Genomic DNA, 17,456 nt, shown 5'->3' with positions numbered 1-17,456 from the left:
ACTATTAAAATTATATCCAAGCCACTGAATGCATTAAAGATAAGCATCAACCTTAAACCACACGGAACAAGATTGCTCAACAGTCCTTAGGCTAACAGCCAATGGCTATAACGCAAACATTTTTTTTTTAATTTTTGTTATTTTACATCCAACCTGAGGCTTGAACTCATGACCCAGATATCAAGAGTAGCATGCTCTTAAACTGAGCCCGCCAGGCGCCCCTGATGGAAACATTTCTAAAGTCACTTACAAACGATCTTTTGGGGTACCAGCCCATCAGCCACCTGGAGTCTATCTTCCATGAACGCCACCCCCAGCTTGCTGAAGTCGTCCACGCTTGCTTCGGCGATTAACTGGTAAGGGTCCCCAGGTCTGCAAGCTAACGGCAAACAGCAGTCGGACCACTTCACGATCTGAAAAAACATGGGTGAGGGAGGAGGCAGGCAAAGAGAGGGCGAGGTCATTCTTCTCTAAAATAACCAGATACGTTACTTTTCTCTTCAGCTCCCACCACTAAATTATAGTCAAACATAATGAGTCACCGGATATTGCATTTTATTAACATCAAAGTTGTCGCGGCTCGAACGTTCTTGTTTCCACCAGACAACAAGGCATCCAAAGTATAAAATACAATCCTCTCTTTTCAAAGCAATTGAGGTCCCAACCACTTTTCAAGGAGCTGATAGGGGATAGGGGCATTCTCCAGACATGGAAACACATCAATATGCCTTCAGTAACAGGAAAGAGGAGAAGGCAAGAGGTCCACAATACCCAGTGATTTATAATGTAATGTGTAGACCAGTCTTTGCTCTAAGTGCGGTCCAAGACCAACTGCACCAGAACTCCCCAGCGGCACATGAAGACCGGCCCCCCGCCCCCGCCAGTCTGGGCTCTGCGCTCTGTCTGATGCTCTGTCTGGGCAACTGCAGCCCAGGAATCCGAAGTTCTAAAGGGGCTTCCTATGGATTCCTAAAACTGGAGAACTCCAGAGAGCTCCTGCCTGTCCCGGTTCACATTCCCACCGCAAGGGGGCAGGGAAAAGGGGCCAAGGCAAAACTGAGTCCTTGATGCACTCCAGTTTTTATAAAAGACGAATGTGAAACTAGGACAAGGAGACCCCAAGGGGCTAGGAGCCGGGCTCTGGAGTCAAGGAGCTGGATCTGGGTCAGACTGGGCTTATCTGTGTGTCCTCAGGCAAATCTCCAAGCCCCTGGAGTCCGAGCTCCCTCATTCCAGTCATCTTAGGGGTTTGTTGTGTTAATGAGATTAAGGAGTATATGTAAAGCCCCCAGCAGAAGGCCGGGGACAGAAAAAGTATTCAATTAACAAAAGCCACTCTGATTAGCTGTTATGAAGCTGGTTTTAAAAGCAAGTAAATAGAGCGGTCTTTTTTCAAGATGCCACAAATCATTTCCCTGCTTCCCAAAATAAACTGCCTCAGAGATACATTGCCCCAAATTTCATCAACAGAGATAAATGACTTTGAATCCCACTTTTCTGTATTGAGAGGTTAGGTTTTTAGAAGTAACTCTTGCTGAATGAAAAAGTGCTGGATAACATCAATAAAACATCATGCTAACAGTACTGAAAAAACAGCTAGATAACGAGGTGCTGTCAGGCCCAAGACTGGGGCAGATCCCAACCCTACAGAAGTAAGGGGAATTTGCCCACAAGCCATGCCTCTTTGGCACCTGATCATCAAGCAAATGCGGAGTTCAAAAGTCAAGGTCCGTGGCTTCTCAGCCTTTCGGCTAAGATCAAGTGCAAAAGTCAAGGTCCACTTGGCATTTTAAGTCAGACATATAGATCAATGGAATAGAACTGAAAGCACAGAAATAAACACATACATCTAAAGACAACTGATTTTGGACAAGGTTGCCCAGACAAGTCAACGGAGAAGGAACAATCTTTTCAAAGACAGTGCTGGTACAACTGGATATCTATGTGCAAAGGAATGAAAGTGAACCCCTACCTCAGGCCATTTGCACCAGGTACAAAAATCAACTCAAACTGAACCAAATCCTCAACGTAAGAGCTAAAACTACAAAATTCTTAGAACAAAACAGGCGTAAATCACCATGACCTTGGACAAGGCAATGGTTTCTTAGACAGGACACCATATGTACAAGCAACAACAACAGAAAAAAACCCAGATAAACTGGACTTCATCAAAATCTTTATGCTTCAGAGAACAGCTTCAAGGAAATGGAAAAAAAAACTCACAAAATGGAAGAAAGTATTTGCAAATCACGTATCTGATAAAAGACTTGCATCTACAATGTATAAAAATATATAAAGAACTACAGTGATAAAGACAAAATACCCTATTTGAAAGCAAAGGATCCGAACAGACATTTCTCCAAAGAAAATAAGTAGCAATAAGCACTTGAAAAGATGCACAACATCCCCAACTAGTCATTAGGGAAACACAGAACTGCAATGCAACACTTCACCTCTACTGGGCTGGATATAATCACAAAGATGGCTACAAACAAGTATTATGATGTTGAAAAATCAGAAGCCCACGACATTGCTGATAGAAACATAAAATGGTGCAGTCTCTTCGGAAAAGACTTGGGGCACTTGGGTGGCTCTGACAGTTAAGGAGGCAACGTTTGGCTCAGGTCATGATCTCACAGCTCATGAGTTTGAGTCCTGAGTCAAGCTCTGTGCTGACAGCTTCGGCTTCTGTGTCTCCCTCTCTCTCTCGCTTGCCCTCCCCCCCAAAAAAATAAACAAACATGAAGAAAAAAGGCCGGACAGTTCTTCAAAAAGTTAAACACAGAATTACCAAATGACCAAGCAATTCCACTTCTAAGTATGTAACTAAAGGAACTGAAAATATATGTCCACACACAGCTGTGCACAGCAGCATTAATCACAATAACCAAAGAGTAGAAACAACCCAAAGGTCCATCAACAGATGGAGGGATAAACCAAATGTATGTGTCCACACAGTGGAGTCACATTCAGCCATGAGAAAGAATGACTGTCATATGTAGGTGAGTGTCACATGTCACAAGTACGTCACATCACACCTACGTGTCACAACATGGTTGCATCTTGAATACATGATGGTAAGCGAAGGAAGCCAATAACTAAAGGTCACATATTACACGCTTCTGTGTGTATGAACTATCCACAACAGTTACAGTTAGAAAGTAGATTAAAGGTGGCCAAGCCAGGGATCGGGGAGCAGAGAGCGGCTGCCGACAGATACGTAGTTTCTTTGGGGCACAATGAAAATCGGTGATGACTGTCCAGCTAATGAATTATAATTGTATACTTTAAAAGGTTGAGGTTTCGGGTATGGGAACTATACCTCAGGTTTAAAAAGGAAAAGGAAAAGAATCAAGGCAGTTTGCTTACTTCCACACGGTTCCAGGACACTCTAGATAGTGGGAGGAGCCCAGAGCCCAACTTCCGGAACTGGGTCCTGGCTCCTCCGGCTAAGAGCTGTGTGGCTCAAGCAAGTTACTCGAATTCCCTATGCTCGGGTTTCCTGTCTGTAAGGCGGAAATAGTAAGACTACCTCCCTCAGAAGGTGACCGGGAAAGAAAATGGGAGGAATGCACAGAGTACCTGTCCATAGAGAGGCAGTCTCACATTCTAAACCTGGAGTCCCCAAAGCAGGTATTCTCAGTGAGGACGGTATAACCCCCAAAGTGGGGGAAAAAAACTGGTTTGAGGGTGGGGAGGGGTGAAAAAAGTTCTAGACATCACAAGAGTTATAGCCCTCCAAGGGTGAACTCCACCCCACAAAATCTTATTCCTTAGTATTTCATTTCTCTCCTTAGAATTCAAATTGAATCTCATGTTTCTCACTCAAGAAGTCATTTTAAAAGCTGGGAATCACTGTCTTAGAGGGAAAAATAAGGACTGCAAGTCCTTTATGGTCAAAAGGTGGAAACCCACTGGGGCGCCTGGGTGGCTCAATCGGTTAAGCGTCTGATTTCAGCTCAGGTCATGGTCTCGTGGTCCGTGAGTTTGAGCCCCATGCCAGGCTCTGTGCTGACAGCTCAGAGCCTGGAGCCTGCTTGGGATTCTGTGTGTGTCTCTCTCTGCCCCTCCCCCACTCATATTCTCTCTCTCTCTCTCTCTCTCTCTCTCTCTCTCTCTCAAAAATGAATAAATGTTTTTTTAAAAAAAGGTGGAAACCCACTAATGGGTCTAGAATATTTGGAGAAGGAATCTCAGAATTTTCTTTTAGCTCTGCACATGGCCTTCCTACCACTTGATCACGTACTCGACGTTTCAAGTCTGACATCTCTGATCCAGGAGGAGAGCAGAGCTCAGAAGCTAACAGTTCTGATTTTGCTGACTTCCAGCTCTGAGACTAGAGGAAGGAAGTCAGCTCAGGAGGATGAGAAGATAAACTATCGCCTTGGCCAGAGCAGACTTCGCAGAGGAGGGCACATGGGAAATGTGAAAAGGAACCCGGTGACCAACGTCCTGCATGAGGCTAAGAGCATGGCCGTCCTCAGGGCTGTCGCTGGCAATCACGGAGCAAGGAGACACACTCAGCCAAGGGAGACCCAGCCCAGGGGTTATTTATTCCAAAGCCGATTTAGCACCCTGTTGGAGCAGGCACTGCTGGAGAGCTGTGCCTCCAAGTAAGCATTTAGAGTAAAAGGAGCCAATAATTAAATTCTCAGCCCCCACCCCCCATATAAGAGGAGAGACACGGAGATGCACGAAGGGGAGATAAATGAAGCGTGGGAAGAGCAGGACGCGGCCAGAGAGCAATACACATCCCTGATCAGGTTTCTCAACTCAGCCAGCTGTTTCCTCACCTAAGTGCATTTCCTTTCCGTGGAAACGAGGTCTGCGAGCCACAGACCGTGCAAACTCTTCAAGCAGCGCTGTCTGGTCCATCCAAGCAAAGCCACCCGGTCACTGATGTGTCCAGGGGCCGTTTGTCTAAAGGCAAACAGGACACTTCCGGTGTGCCCTTCAAGGTGGAAACAAAGAGACTGAGAAAGAAAGGGGAAGTCACACCGAAGGCTTACTGCCATAGATCAAAGCTAAGGAAGCCCCACTCAAAGGGATTTCCTGGCTTAGAAATCCCTTCCATAAGCAAAGCTGGTGACCTGTCATTACCCCGACTGACAGCAGGCAGCAGTGGTGCACCTGCTCTCCTCAATGCACGGCCATGAGGAAGGCCCGGGGCCAAGAGGCACTCAGTTCTCGGGGGTGGCTCTCCAAGTGTCCTTCCCAAGGCTGCCCGCAGCACGTGGGGGGCTGAAGTTCCACAGCAGGTGTGGGAATGAGGCTTCAGCGGCCAGTTGACAGTCAACCAGGTGATGATTAATTCTATGTGCCAACTCAGCTAGGCCGTGGTCCCCAGATACGGAGCCAAGTTTCCATCCTGACGTGTGACCGTGAAGGTAGTTTTTAGATGTGAGTAACTTTTTAAGTCAGTGGACTTTGAGTCAAGCAGATTACCCACCATAACATGGGTGAGCCCCCCCCAATCAGTTGAAGGCCTTCTGAGAAAAAGACTGAGGACCCCCAGGGAAGAAGGAATTCTGTCCTCACACGACCTCCTGACTCAAGCAGCCACACCTGCTCTTCCCTGGGGGTCCAGCCTCCCCACCTGCCCTGCAGATTTTGGACTCGCAGACTCTACAATCAGGTGAAGCAATTCCTTAAAATAATTCTTTCTGTCTCTCTCTCCCTACCACCACCCTTCCTCCTCCTCCATATATGTGTAAATGTACACTTAAACATATATGTGCACACACACACACACACACACACACACACACACACCCTGTTGGGTCTGCTTCTCTGAAGAGGCCACACTGAAACAAGTTACAATCAATTCTCCAGAGTCAGATAACTGATGTTGCTCACGTGCTTGGCTCTTGTTCCTTTCTTCCAGATCAACTTAGTTACACATTAGGTTTTTATAAATTTTTTGACAATTATTTTGAGAGAGAGTGTAAGCAGAGGAGGGGCAGAAAGTGAGAGAGGGAGCACAGAGCCTGACACGGGGCTCGAACCCATGACTGTCAGATCATGACCTGAGCCAAAGTCGAATGCTCAAACAACTGAGCCACCCGGGCACCCCTGGTTTTTAAAATTTCTAGTGCCAAACTGGACAAAGGAGTGTGAGGCACGCAGAGATGGGAAGATGGGATGCTGGGAGAGAGAAGGAAGGGGGTTGTCTCCAGCGTGTGGCCCTCAGGTTTGGAAACACAGAGGAAAAGGCTTATGACAAACTTCATTCTCCCACTCTGTTATCCCAAAGAATAACATGCCCTGTGGCACTTTTTGGAGAAGGGTGTCAGAAAATCGAGTGACAGTGTAAGGGACGTCAACTCCATAGCAAGCAAGAGCCGTAATAAGCTGACGGTGAAACCAAGCGGTCCTTGAAAACCAGGACGAAACAGACACCCAAAGAAAAGGAGGGTCCAAGTATCTCAATCTTCTGAGTAACTGAGAGTTAGAAAATAATGGAAATACCCTTGTCGGCACATGCTTTTACTATTTCTTGGGTTCCAGATGTGTCCCCTAAGACCTGAGGCCCCCTAAGGTGTACTGCATTAGCACCCCGAGGGCTGGCTGCCCACGTGACACGCCCACCCCCCTGAGGCGGGGAGGCTGAGCAAGAGCTGCAGTTTGAGAAGACACCCAGGTGTTCTAGTCACCCGTCGCTGTGTAACAAACAACTCCCAAATCTAGTGGCTTAAGCTAATCATTTATTTTGCTCAGTCGCAACAGGGGCAGAGCTTGGCAGGGGACAGTTCATCACTGGAGGCTCCAATTTCACTGGACCATGTGCGGTAGCCCCAGGTGCAAACTTCTGTGCGCTTCTGCCCCTGCTGTTCTGCCTGGGAAGCCCTTCCCTCCTCTGCACCAAATTCCTGTTGTTTTCCTTTTAAACTCAGATACGACCTCTGCTGAACAGTCCCTCCTGACCTCACCCCTATCTAGAGGTTGCCACCGCCCCCAACCCGTGGCTTCTCACTGCACTTGTCATAGTGACAGTTCAAGTGTTCCTTCTCTTAGCTGTCTTCCCTCCCACACCGCGAGCTCCTTAAGATGACAGGGACCATCACCTCCAAATGCATCTTTCATCTCCACACGACGTGTGACTCCAGCTCTGGCACACAAGCTGGATAAACCCTGCATACGTAAATTTTCTGCAGCAAAAGAATTATGTAAGTTTATTGGGTCATCAATACTTACTAAACAGGACTGTGGATATTGGTACAGAAGATATCGAAAACTGGGCTCAATCTACCATGCTTTGCTGGCATTTGTTTTCGCCCCTCGCAAAATAACTGGAACACGGCAGATGGTCAATAAATAGATTAATGAATAAGTGAAAATATGAATATATGAATGCTACATTTTTTGAAAAACTGAATTTCTAAGATTCACTTACTTGTTGTTAGGGCCTATAGGATGGCCACAAAGGAAAGCCATTTGAGCTATCCCAAATTCAAAGAGATATTTTCAAAATTATAGGAGTTCTATAATCCTAGAAATATGGAAGAATGTAACCTTTTGTTAAGTTCAAAAGTCTTTCAGACATTTCTATTTCCAATTTAATATCTTACTGTCCTGTTAAACTCAAATGACTTTTTAAAAATTTTTTATTTTTTTTTATTTTTGAGAGAGAGAGAGAGAGAGAGAGAGAGACAGAGTTTGAGCAGGGGAGGGGTAGAGAGAAAGAGAGAGACACACACAGAATCCAAAACAGGCTCCAGGCTCTGAGCTGTCAGCACAAAGCCAGACTCGGGGCTCGAACTCAAGAACCATAAGATCAAGACCTGAGCCAAAGTCAGACACTTAACCGACTAAGCCACCCAGGCATCCCAAAACTCAAATGACTTTAGAGTGAAGAGCAAAACAGATTCATAAGAGCCCCCCAAAATGCAAAATCCCACTAAGCAATCAAGCTAAATGAGGATAGTAAGATATGAGATTGACTCCTTTTTTTTTTTTAACTTTTTTAAAGTTTATTTAGAGAGAAAGAGAGAAGGAGAGAGGGAGAAGAGAGCACGTACGTGTGGGGGAGGTGCAGGAAGAAAACTGGAAAGAGAGAATCCCAAACCCCAACAAGACACTCAAGTACTCAAATTCAGGACCATGAAATCATGACCTGAACTGAAATCAAGAGTCAGACGCTTAACTAACTCCTTTCTTCAAGTAGACTCCACATCCAACACGGGACTTGAACTCATAACCCCTGAGATCAAGAGTTGCATGCTGTACAGACTAAGCGAGCCAGGTACCTGAGATTAGTTCCTTCCAAGTCTGAAGGGCCAACTTATAAAATGGAGCTGGGTGTGATAGCCAGGGTGGTCCAAAAATCAGCTCTAAACGTCTCCGGCTCCCGGCTGCAGGACCCACCAAGCCACCCTCTGATCATAAATAAACGAATTAATTGGACAGTAGCTGCCTTCCTGGTGGGCAGGCATCTCTCTACCTCAGAAATTTAAGAAATAAGTAAGGTATTACCATGAAGCAAGATCTTCCTTTTTATTTAAAAAAAATTTTTTTCACGTTTACTTTTGAGAGAAAGAGTGTGAGTGGGGGATGGGCGGAGAGAGACGGAGACACAGACTCTGACACAGGTCCAGGCTCCAGGTTGTCAGCACAAAGCCCGACGCGGGGCTTGAGCCCACAAACCGTGAGATCATGACCTGAGTCGAAGTCGGATGCTCAACTAACTGAGCCACCCAGGCATCCTGCCATTAAGCAAAATCTTAATTAGATCTTTGTTAGAATATATATTAAATGAAATGGTAACTGTGAGAAATGCTAATTATCTCCCAGGATCTTCTAGTCTGTCTTTCTTCCCTTCAACCCAAGGCTGTCCAGCTAGGACTGCAGTTCTCAGCCTGCCCTGCAGCTGCCAGGACGGGAGCAGAAGTGACCCGTGACTTCTGGGTCACAGTTTTTAAAGAGGAAGCTGGCTGGCCCCCACCTTCTCTAGTCCCCCATCTTGAGGGCTAGAATGTGCAAGGGGTTAACAGCGGTGGCTGGGTATGAACCAGTCTCTACAAAGAGAGAGAACAAGGCTGACACAGGGCAGATAACAGAGCAGTAAGACAGAAGGAAACGAGGTCCCTGGAGACTCTGACAGAGCAGAACCACCTCCACAAGAGGGAGAGAGAAGATTCTAGCTTGTGTGCCCAGCTGCATTTCTGGGTCTGATACAGTAGCTTAGCATCTACCTTACATAGCACAGTGACTGTGTTCCGTTAGATGCTATACATCTCTTAACCCCATAAAGATACATAAGTAAGGGGCGCCGGGGTGGCTCAGTCCAACTCTTACTTTCAGCTCAGGTCAGGATCTCACAGTTCGTGAGTTCGATCCCCACATTACACTCTGTGCTGACAGTACAGGGCGTGCTTGGGATTCTGTCCGCTTCTCTTTCCACCCTTCCCCTGCTTGTGCTTGCTCTCTCTCTTGCTCTCTCTCTCAAAATATATAAATAAACTTAAAAAAAAAAAGGTCTACAATTAAGTAACAATGACTTAGGAAGTTAAGACCCCAGCAGTCACATTTTGTGTTAAGAATCTGCACATATTTGATATTTTATATAATTGCAATCATTTTAGAAATTGTGGCCTTGGTTTTGGGTTGAAATCTTACAAAATATATATGTAATGTTAGCACAGATAAGAAAACATCAAGCTTGCTGTAAGTTTAATAATTTATAAAATTGGGGCATCTGGGTAGCTCAGTTGGTTGAGCACCCAACTCTTGATTTCAGCTCAAGTCATAACCACAGGGATCGAGCCCCGCCTTGCGCTCTGTGATGAGCGTGGAGCCCACTTGGGATTCTCTTTCCCTCTCTCCCTCTGCCCCGTCCCCCACTCTAAAATAAAAATAAATAAAAATAATAAATAATAATTTATAAGAATTATGTAAGTGTTCAGAAAGATGGTGTGTGGTCACTTAGATGACTTACATACCTAAAAAGAAACTGGTTTGGGGCAGCTGGGTGGCTCAGTCGGTTAAGCATCTGACTTCGGCTCAGGTCATGATCTCACATTCGTGAGTTCGAGCCCTGCATCTGGCTCTGTGCTGACAGCTTGGAACCTGTAGCCTGCTTCTGATTTTGTGTCTCCCTCTCTCTCTCTGACCCTCCCCTGCTCATGCTGTCTCTGTCTCTGTCTCTCTCTCTCTCTCTCTCTCAAAAATAAATTAAACATTTTTTAAAAATTTAAAAAGAAACTGGTCTGGGGGGGGGGGGGGGGGGGGAGGTAGAACAGCAGGATAGACCCCGAAGATCACACAGGTCCCATTTCCATACTGAGTGGTGATTTCGTGAGTATTTATCCTACAAATTTCAAAGTCATGAGTGAATGAGGGCCATGTGTAACCAACAATGAGAGGACCTTTTGATCAAGGATTAGGATTAATCCAAATCTGGGTAGCCAGAGTCCAAAAATAAAACAAAATATTTTAAGATATTTGAGCTTGTAAACAAGACAAATATTATTCAGAAATACCACTAAAAGTAATCTCAAACTTTTGCTAAACTTCTAAAAGTGGTAAAGTAGGACTTGAAAGCCCAAATCAGAACTATTAGGTTACCACAAATGGGCTCTTCACAGGTTTAAAAAAAAAAAAAAAAAAAAAGCCAAGTATTTATTGGCAATTTCATGATTCAAACTAATTGAACATGTCATTTATAATTGTAATACATTGAAACCACTGTTTTAGGGGTGCCTAGGTGGCTCAGTCAGTTAAGTGTCCAACTTCGGCTCAGGTCATGATATCATAGCTTATGAGTTCAAGCCCCGCATGGAGCTCTGTGCTGACAGCTCAGAGCCTGAAGCTGCCTCGGATTCTGTGTCTCCCTCTCTCTCTCTGCCCCTCCCCCGCTTGTTTTCTCTCTCTCTCTCTCTCTCTCTCTCTCTCCCTCCCTCAAAAATAAGTAAACATTTAAAAAAATTTTTTTGAAGAAAAGAAAAATCATTGTTTTAAACAAAAAAAATGGCACACGGGAGCCCAGTCAGTTAAGCATCCAACGCTTGATATGGGCTCAGGTCATGATCCCAAGGTCGTGGGATCAAGCCCCACATCAGGCTTCACACTGGGCGTAGAGCCTCCTTGGTATTCTCTCTTTCTCTCTCTCTCTGTCCCTTCCCCACACACTCACTCATTCACTCTCTCTCTCTCTCTCTCAAAAAAATAAAATAAAATTTTATAAACAAAAAATTAAAAAGAAATAAAAATCATGCTTAAGTTCACCAAAATACTTCACATCACCAATTGGCCCCTTTCTACCAAACACAAGAGAGGGGCTGAGAGCTTTGGCCTTGGGTCCGTATGAGCTTTGTTGCCGTAACTAGGAAACCATAACGTCCAGATCTCTAGGACCTGATGTATTCTCTTGTCAACTAAAGGGCATGGACGTCGGTTCCAACTTTATCTGCCACTCGGCAGCTGGTGGCTTTCTTTTTCTTTTAAGATCTTTTTATTTGTGAGTAATTTCTACACCCAATGTGGCGATGGAACTCACCGCCTCGAGGTTAAGATTAACACCCTCCTCTGACTAAGCCAGCCATGCGCCCGGCAGCTGGTGGCTTCAGAAGTGTCATTTAATCTTATGACTGCAGTTTTCTTCTCTTGAAAATGACAAGAATAAGGGACATCCGGTGGCTCAGTCGGTGAAGCATCTGACCTCGGCTCAGGCCGTGATCTCGAGGCTCGTGAGTTTGAGCCTCGCGTCACGTGTCCGCTGTCAGCTCCCAGCACAGAGCCTGCTTCAGATCCTCTGTCCCTCTCTGTCTCTGGCTCTCCCCTGCACGCGTACACATGCTCTCTCTCAAAACTAAACTTTAGAAAGTAAATAATAGACAAGAATAATAGTTCACAGAATTCTAAGCACTGAAGTTATGTATGTAAAATACCTAGCAGGAGCTTGATAATGGCATCGTTATTAACCTAAGTCTCTAGAAGGCTAGAAGAAACGTCGGGAGCCTGCAGGAGGGACCGGAGTGTCACAGCACACTGGACTGCTCTTAGGCCACCTGCGAAATCCCACGCCCCTCCTGAATTACGAACACAGTTTCTTGTGCTCCTTTTTTTAAAATATTTATTTTTGAGAGAGACAGACAGACAGAGCACAAGTGGGGGAGGGGCAGAGAGAGAGGGAGACACAGAATCAGAAGCAGGCTCCAGGCTCTGATCTGTCAGCACAGAGCCTGACGCGGGGCTCGAACTCACAAACCACGGGATCATGACCTGAGCCGAAATCGAATGCTCAACTGACTGAGGTCCCCAGGCCCCCCTTGCTCTCCTTTAAACATCTTCACCTATCTCAAACAAACAAACATCTTTACGTATCTCACAGCTCTTATTTCAATCTATCTTGAATTCTAGTCGTTTATTTCTGGTCTTCCTCTTCTCTTCCTTTTCTCTCATCCCAATACAGTTTCTTAAAGACGGAGCTTGCGAAATGGAAATCCAGTGACCACAGCCGTCATCAGCAAACCCCTGCTGCATCAGCTAGTGGCGCGCAGGGAACACACAGTGGCTGAGTGAAGACAAGGACTCAGCACAGACACCAAGGCTGGGCTAGGCTCAGACCTCCATGAGCCCAAGGGCATGACTGTGTCTGGGGGGACGGCATCCCCCGAAGCCTGCGCGAGAGTGTGGGCTCCCCTGGATTTGTGTCCACAAAGAGAACCTGACCATCGAGAGGAAAACCCACAGACACCAGACAGGACGACACTTTCACGGTTTAGACACAAAGATCTGTGGCTGCGCACGGGATGAAGGATGGAAATGAAGGAGGTGAGCGCCTGGGGGCGGGGGGGGTGCACAGAATTCGGACCTTAATGGCAGGAAGGACACAGGCGGTGGAAGAACAGGCTGGGGAGTTCCTCTAAGACTTTATTTTTTCAAGCAGAGAAATACCAACAACTACTCTCGGTCAGGTTCTTAACGTTGAAGTGTTTTCACAATACTCCAGGGGAGAGGTCTAGGAAGGCACGGCGATACAGATCAACCACTCAGACCGACGTGAAGAAGCTGGACTGGACGCTCCTCCAGCTGCGCTGCCCGCCGAAAACATAACGTGAGCCACAAACACGAGCCACCCAGGCAGATTTTTTAGTAGCCACATTAAAAAAGTAAGAAAGAAACAGGTGAAAATAATTTTATTAACATATTTTTATTTAACCCAAAATATCCAACTAAGAAGGGGAGTTTAAAAGGCCAGGAAAGAACACTCATAGAAATAAACAAATCTAGGGGCGCCTGGGTGGCTGAGTCAGTTAGGCATCAGACCTCGGCTCAGGTCATGATCTGGCGGCTCATGAGTTTGAGCCCCACGCTGGGCTCTGTGCTGACAGCTCCGAGCCTGGAGCCCGCTTCAGATTCTGGGTCTCCCTCTCTCCCTCTCTCTCCCCCTGCCCCTCCCCGTCTCATGCTCACACTCTCTTTCTCCCTCTCTTTCTCTATCAAAAATAAATTAACATTGAAAAAATTTTTTAAGAAATAGAAAAAACAAGTTTGCTTTTGGTTAAGACATAGTTTTTCTTATGGGACACAAGTGAAACACGTTACTCACGGCTTCTGAAGAAGATGATGGTCTCTGTAAATTCTCGCCTTGAACCCAAATGCTCTCAGTCACAAATGCTATGTGCTCGGCTTCGAGTATAAAAGGAGAAACAAGAAATAGGGCCCATTTGTTCAAGTCATCAATGGACTGGATGGGGGGAAAGAAACACACAAAAAGGGGAAGGGATTCAATATCACTTCAAATCACAACAGCCACGGGTATCAAGATCCAGGACGTCCCTTCCTCCGGAATCCCAGGTGATCTAAGCGAGGTTATCGGATGCCCTCCTGTACCCCACAGTAACCCTGTGTTTCCTGGTGAGCTGTGGCGATTTAACCCCCTGTGCCATCCCTTCTATGACTCATGACAACTTTAACATCTCTAGATACTTGTTCTCAACAATTCGTTCTGAAGCTGGGCTCGCCCCCACCATTCCTTCCTGCTGAGGACTCAGGAAGCTCTCCAAATTACAACTCAGAAGCACACTTAGAGGTGAGGAGGCTGAGAAGTGCACGCCGGTCACACGAAGCCTGTTACTACCAGAAGCCTGAAGAACTGCTCTTCCATTTTCTCCAGCCATTACAACATCAACACTGGTTAGCAGATTGGATATGTCCAATCTGAAATATGTCTCCGTGAAATCCCTCTAAAAGTAGACTAAATTAATTTTAAAAGGCTTTGATCCACTAAAATCAAGGCAGATCCAGAGCAGAAAAGCTGAAAACTAAGGCTGCAGGAGGTGAGCCCTATCACTGCCACCAAAACATGGTCAAGCTCAGGGGCACCTGGGTGGCTCAGTCAATTGAGCGTCTGACTTGGCTCAAATTCTGATCTCACAGTTCTTGGGTTCGAGCTCCGCGTCAGGTTCTGTGCTGATGCCTCAGATTTGGATTCTGTGTCTCCCTCTCTCTCTGCCCCTCCCCTGCTCACGCTCTGTCTCTGTCTCTCTCTCTCTCAAAAATAAGCATTAAAATAGCAAAACGGTCAAGCCCCACACAATGCCTACCAGTTCAAATCCGCACTTGCTGAGAGGATCAAAAGGTGTTTGTACTTGGCCTAGTAACCTGGCACAGTGCAGTATTAATAAATAGCTACTGAACTAATTAATAAATGAAAATTTGGAGAAGAAAAAACTCCCTTCCATGGGTACATTTAATTAGCAGTAAAGCAATTAACAACTAAAAACAGGGGTGCCTGGAGGACTTGTCAGTTGAGCGTCCAACACTGGCTCAGGTCATGATCTTGCAGTTCATGGGTTCCAGCCCTGCATCAAGCTTTGCACTGTCATCATGAAGCTTTGCACTGTCATAGCGGAGCCTGCTTTGCACTGTCTCCCACTCTCTCTCTGCCTCTCCCCTGCTTGCTCTTTCTCACTCTCTTCCTCTCTCAAAAATGAATAAACAGGGGCACCTGGGTGGCTCTGTTGGGTGAGCGTCTGGCTTCAGCTCAGGTCATGATCTCACAGTTCATGGGTTCGAGCCCTGCATCGGGCTCTGTGCTGACAGCTCAGAGCCTGGAGCCTGCTTCAGATTCTGTGTGTGCCTCTCTCTCTGACCCTCTCCTGCTCATGCTCTTTCTCTCTCTCTCTCTCTCAAAAATAAATAAAACATTTTAAAAAATGAATAAACATTAAAAAAAATTTTTTTAAGAAAACAGATTGCCCACCTTACTCAAAACACAGAATATGTACATACTAAACAAAAAGCTTAAAATTCCCAGTTGGGGGCGCCTGGGTGGCTCAGTCAGTTGGATGGCCCATTTCTGATTTCAGCTCAAGTCATGATCTCACAGGTTCATAGGTTCAAGTCCTGGAATGGGCTCTGCAGTGCCTGCTTGGAATTCGGTCTTTCTCTCTGCCCCTCCCCCCTAAAATAAATAAATAAACATTAAAATGTTTTGTGTAAACTTTTTGGTTATATTTATCAATTTCTGGGGGACCTTCAATTATATAAATGTCTACATTCTATTTATCGGATTTTAAATATACGAAATGTGGAGACAACAAAGTCATAATGTTACTTCTGTCCAGGTAAACCGACAATAAGGTGTTTCGCAAACCAAGTAATTCGCCCCACAATATTTTAGATCTTTAATTAACAGAAGCCAATCACAAAGTCAAGCCTTCCAATTGCAGGCCTTAAACATCGGAGCTAAACCCTAACAACCACTAGCCACTCCGTCATTCACAGGAGTACTGAGTGACTAGCGCAGGCAAGCTTTTGAGCAAAAGAGACCCAATTCCTAGGGAGAAAAAGATAAAAACTAGAAACATGAGGGATGATTTAAAGTTGAACTGGGCACAGAGCAGGCCAGTCCCAGCTAGTCTGAAGAATGAGGAACATCTCCTTGAGACAGTTATCTGAGCAAAGCTGTAGGGTGAGGAAAAGTTAATGTCAAATGCCAAGAGCACATAAGGTTACAGCATCCCGGAAAGCCCAAGGCTAGTGTGGCCGGGGTGCCCCCACCGTGGGCTGGAGCCGTCGGAAAGAACTGAAAAGCACTAGTTACAGTTATGGTAGTTAAAAAAGGCCAATGACATCATAGAGATGTTTCAAAGGCAAAACTATCTTCCAAGAAAATTAGAATATTTACATCTCGATATTTTAGAATGTCCAAAATCTTCCATCTAAATCTTAAAGGTTCTTTTTTCAGTGAATGAATCCAGATTGGAAACCACTGCAATAAAAAAACGCGCCCCTCGGGGCACCTGGATGGCTCCGTTGGTTTAGGCAGCTAACTTTGGTTCAGGTGATGATTTCACAGCTTGTGAGTTCGAGCCCAGCATTGGGCTCTATGCTGACAACTCAGAGCTTGGAGCCTGCCTTGGATTCTGTGTCCTCCTCTCTCTGCCCCTCCCTTGCTTGTGCTCTGTCTCTCTCTTTCTCTCTCTCTCAAAAAATAAATAAACGTTAAAAATTCTTTTAAAAAGGAAAAAGAAAAATGCACCCCTCAATTTTTCCTTATTTTGTTAATTCTCTCAATCCAGGTTCCTAGGGGAATTAAGCCCTAATTAATTGGACCCTCAGAGTCCCGCATCTAGGCGGTAGCAGCTGCATACTCTTTCACAACTGAGAAAAGTTACGCATTCTGTGTTATAACAACAAATAAGGGCAATTCTGGTTTGCTAGTAGTACCGCAGAACCCCGAACATAAGCATACAACAAAGTATTCAACCTGAGGTAAGGTTTCAATTCCCAGGCAGGTGTTAGCGGTTTCACACCCACGGAAAAACCTTACTTCAATGCCAAGTGAGCCAACTTTCCGGAAGGAAGAGGAAAGGGAACCCGATTAAAAAAGCAAACACGTTTAAATGTCAACGAAAACAGCGTTAGTGATGTCAGTGTAAATGTGCGCAGCACTGCGCTTTTCCAGAAAGGGAACGGAGGTTTTGCACAGATTAAACGACCGCCACGGGAAAGAGCCTGCTGAACTTGCAGCCACGCGGCTAAGCACTGAGCCAAAAAACAAAGGCTGTGTGCAAACCGAAACAAAGGAGATGCAAAGACAATCAGCGCGGTGCCCTGGTCCGCAAAACTCGCCGACTGACTGGGCCGTTTCCTGTCACCTATCTGACAGAAGGCTGAGGACCTGCTGTCTTTCTGTGAATTCAAGTTCAAAACCTGAGTTCGGCCCACAGTGGAGGAGAGGATGTCAGAGAAGACGCTCCAGGTGGGCAGCGCCCTGGGCGTTCGGGGGCTAATCCTCCCCACACACTCGACCCCGCACGCCGCCGGTCGCCATTCCGGTCCTCTGGTTCCCACCTCCCCCGCCCCGTCCGGGGTCTCGAGGGCATCGCCCGCATCAGCGCCCGGAAGCCCAGCCCTCCCGGGACCCCAGGCCGGGAGCTCCCCGCGCGCACAGCCCCGGCGCAGGCCGGCGGGCGCTTCCGGCTGGCTGAGCCTCGAGGCCGCGCCTC

The 17,456-nt window shown here is 46.1% G+C and overlaps 1 protein-coding gene across 3 annotated transcripts in view; it reads right to left on the bottom strand.

Annotated features, from left to right (window-relative positions):
• Positions 1–17,422, bottom strand: part of HLCS (holocarboxylase synthetase) — a 203,591-nt gene extending 186,169 nt beyond the window's left edge. For 2 of the 3 annotated variants that reach the window (XR_003908489.1, XM_029938980.1), the window contains exons 1-2: positions 4,794–4,868; positions 251–413 (exon numbers count right to left, since the gene is read on the bottom strand). Coding sequence is in view for 2 of the 3 variants with exons in the window: in XM_029938980.1 (XP_029794840.1) it covers positions 251–302 (52 nt within the window). In the remaining variant the exon portion in view is untranslated. Of the gene's footprint in view, positions 1–250; positions 414–4,793; positions 4,869–13,549; positions 13,688–17,160 lie in introns of those variants that run through there. The other variant, XM_029938982.1, reaches the window with a different exon arrangement.
• Positions 17,423–17,456: the final 34 nt, after the last annotated feature.

Source organism: Suricata suricatta, chromosome 5, assembly GCF_006229205.1.
Source record: "Suricata suricatta isolate VVHF042 chromosome 5, meerkat_22Aug2017_6uvM2_HiC, whole genome shotgun sequence".
In the NCBI taxonomy this organism is placed as follows: Eukaryota; Metazoa; Chordata; class Mammalia; order Carnivora; family Herpestidae; genus Suricata; species Suricata suricatta.
Note: the sequence above shows the minus strand (reverse complement) of the source record. Positions and strands in the feature narration are given on the sequence as shown.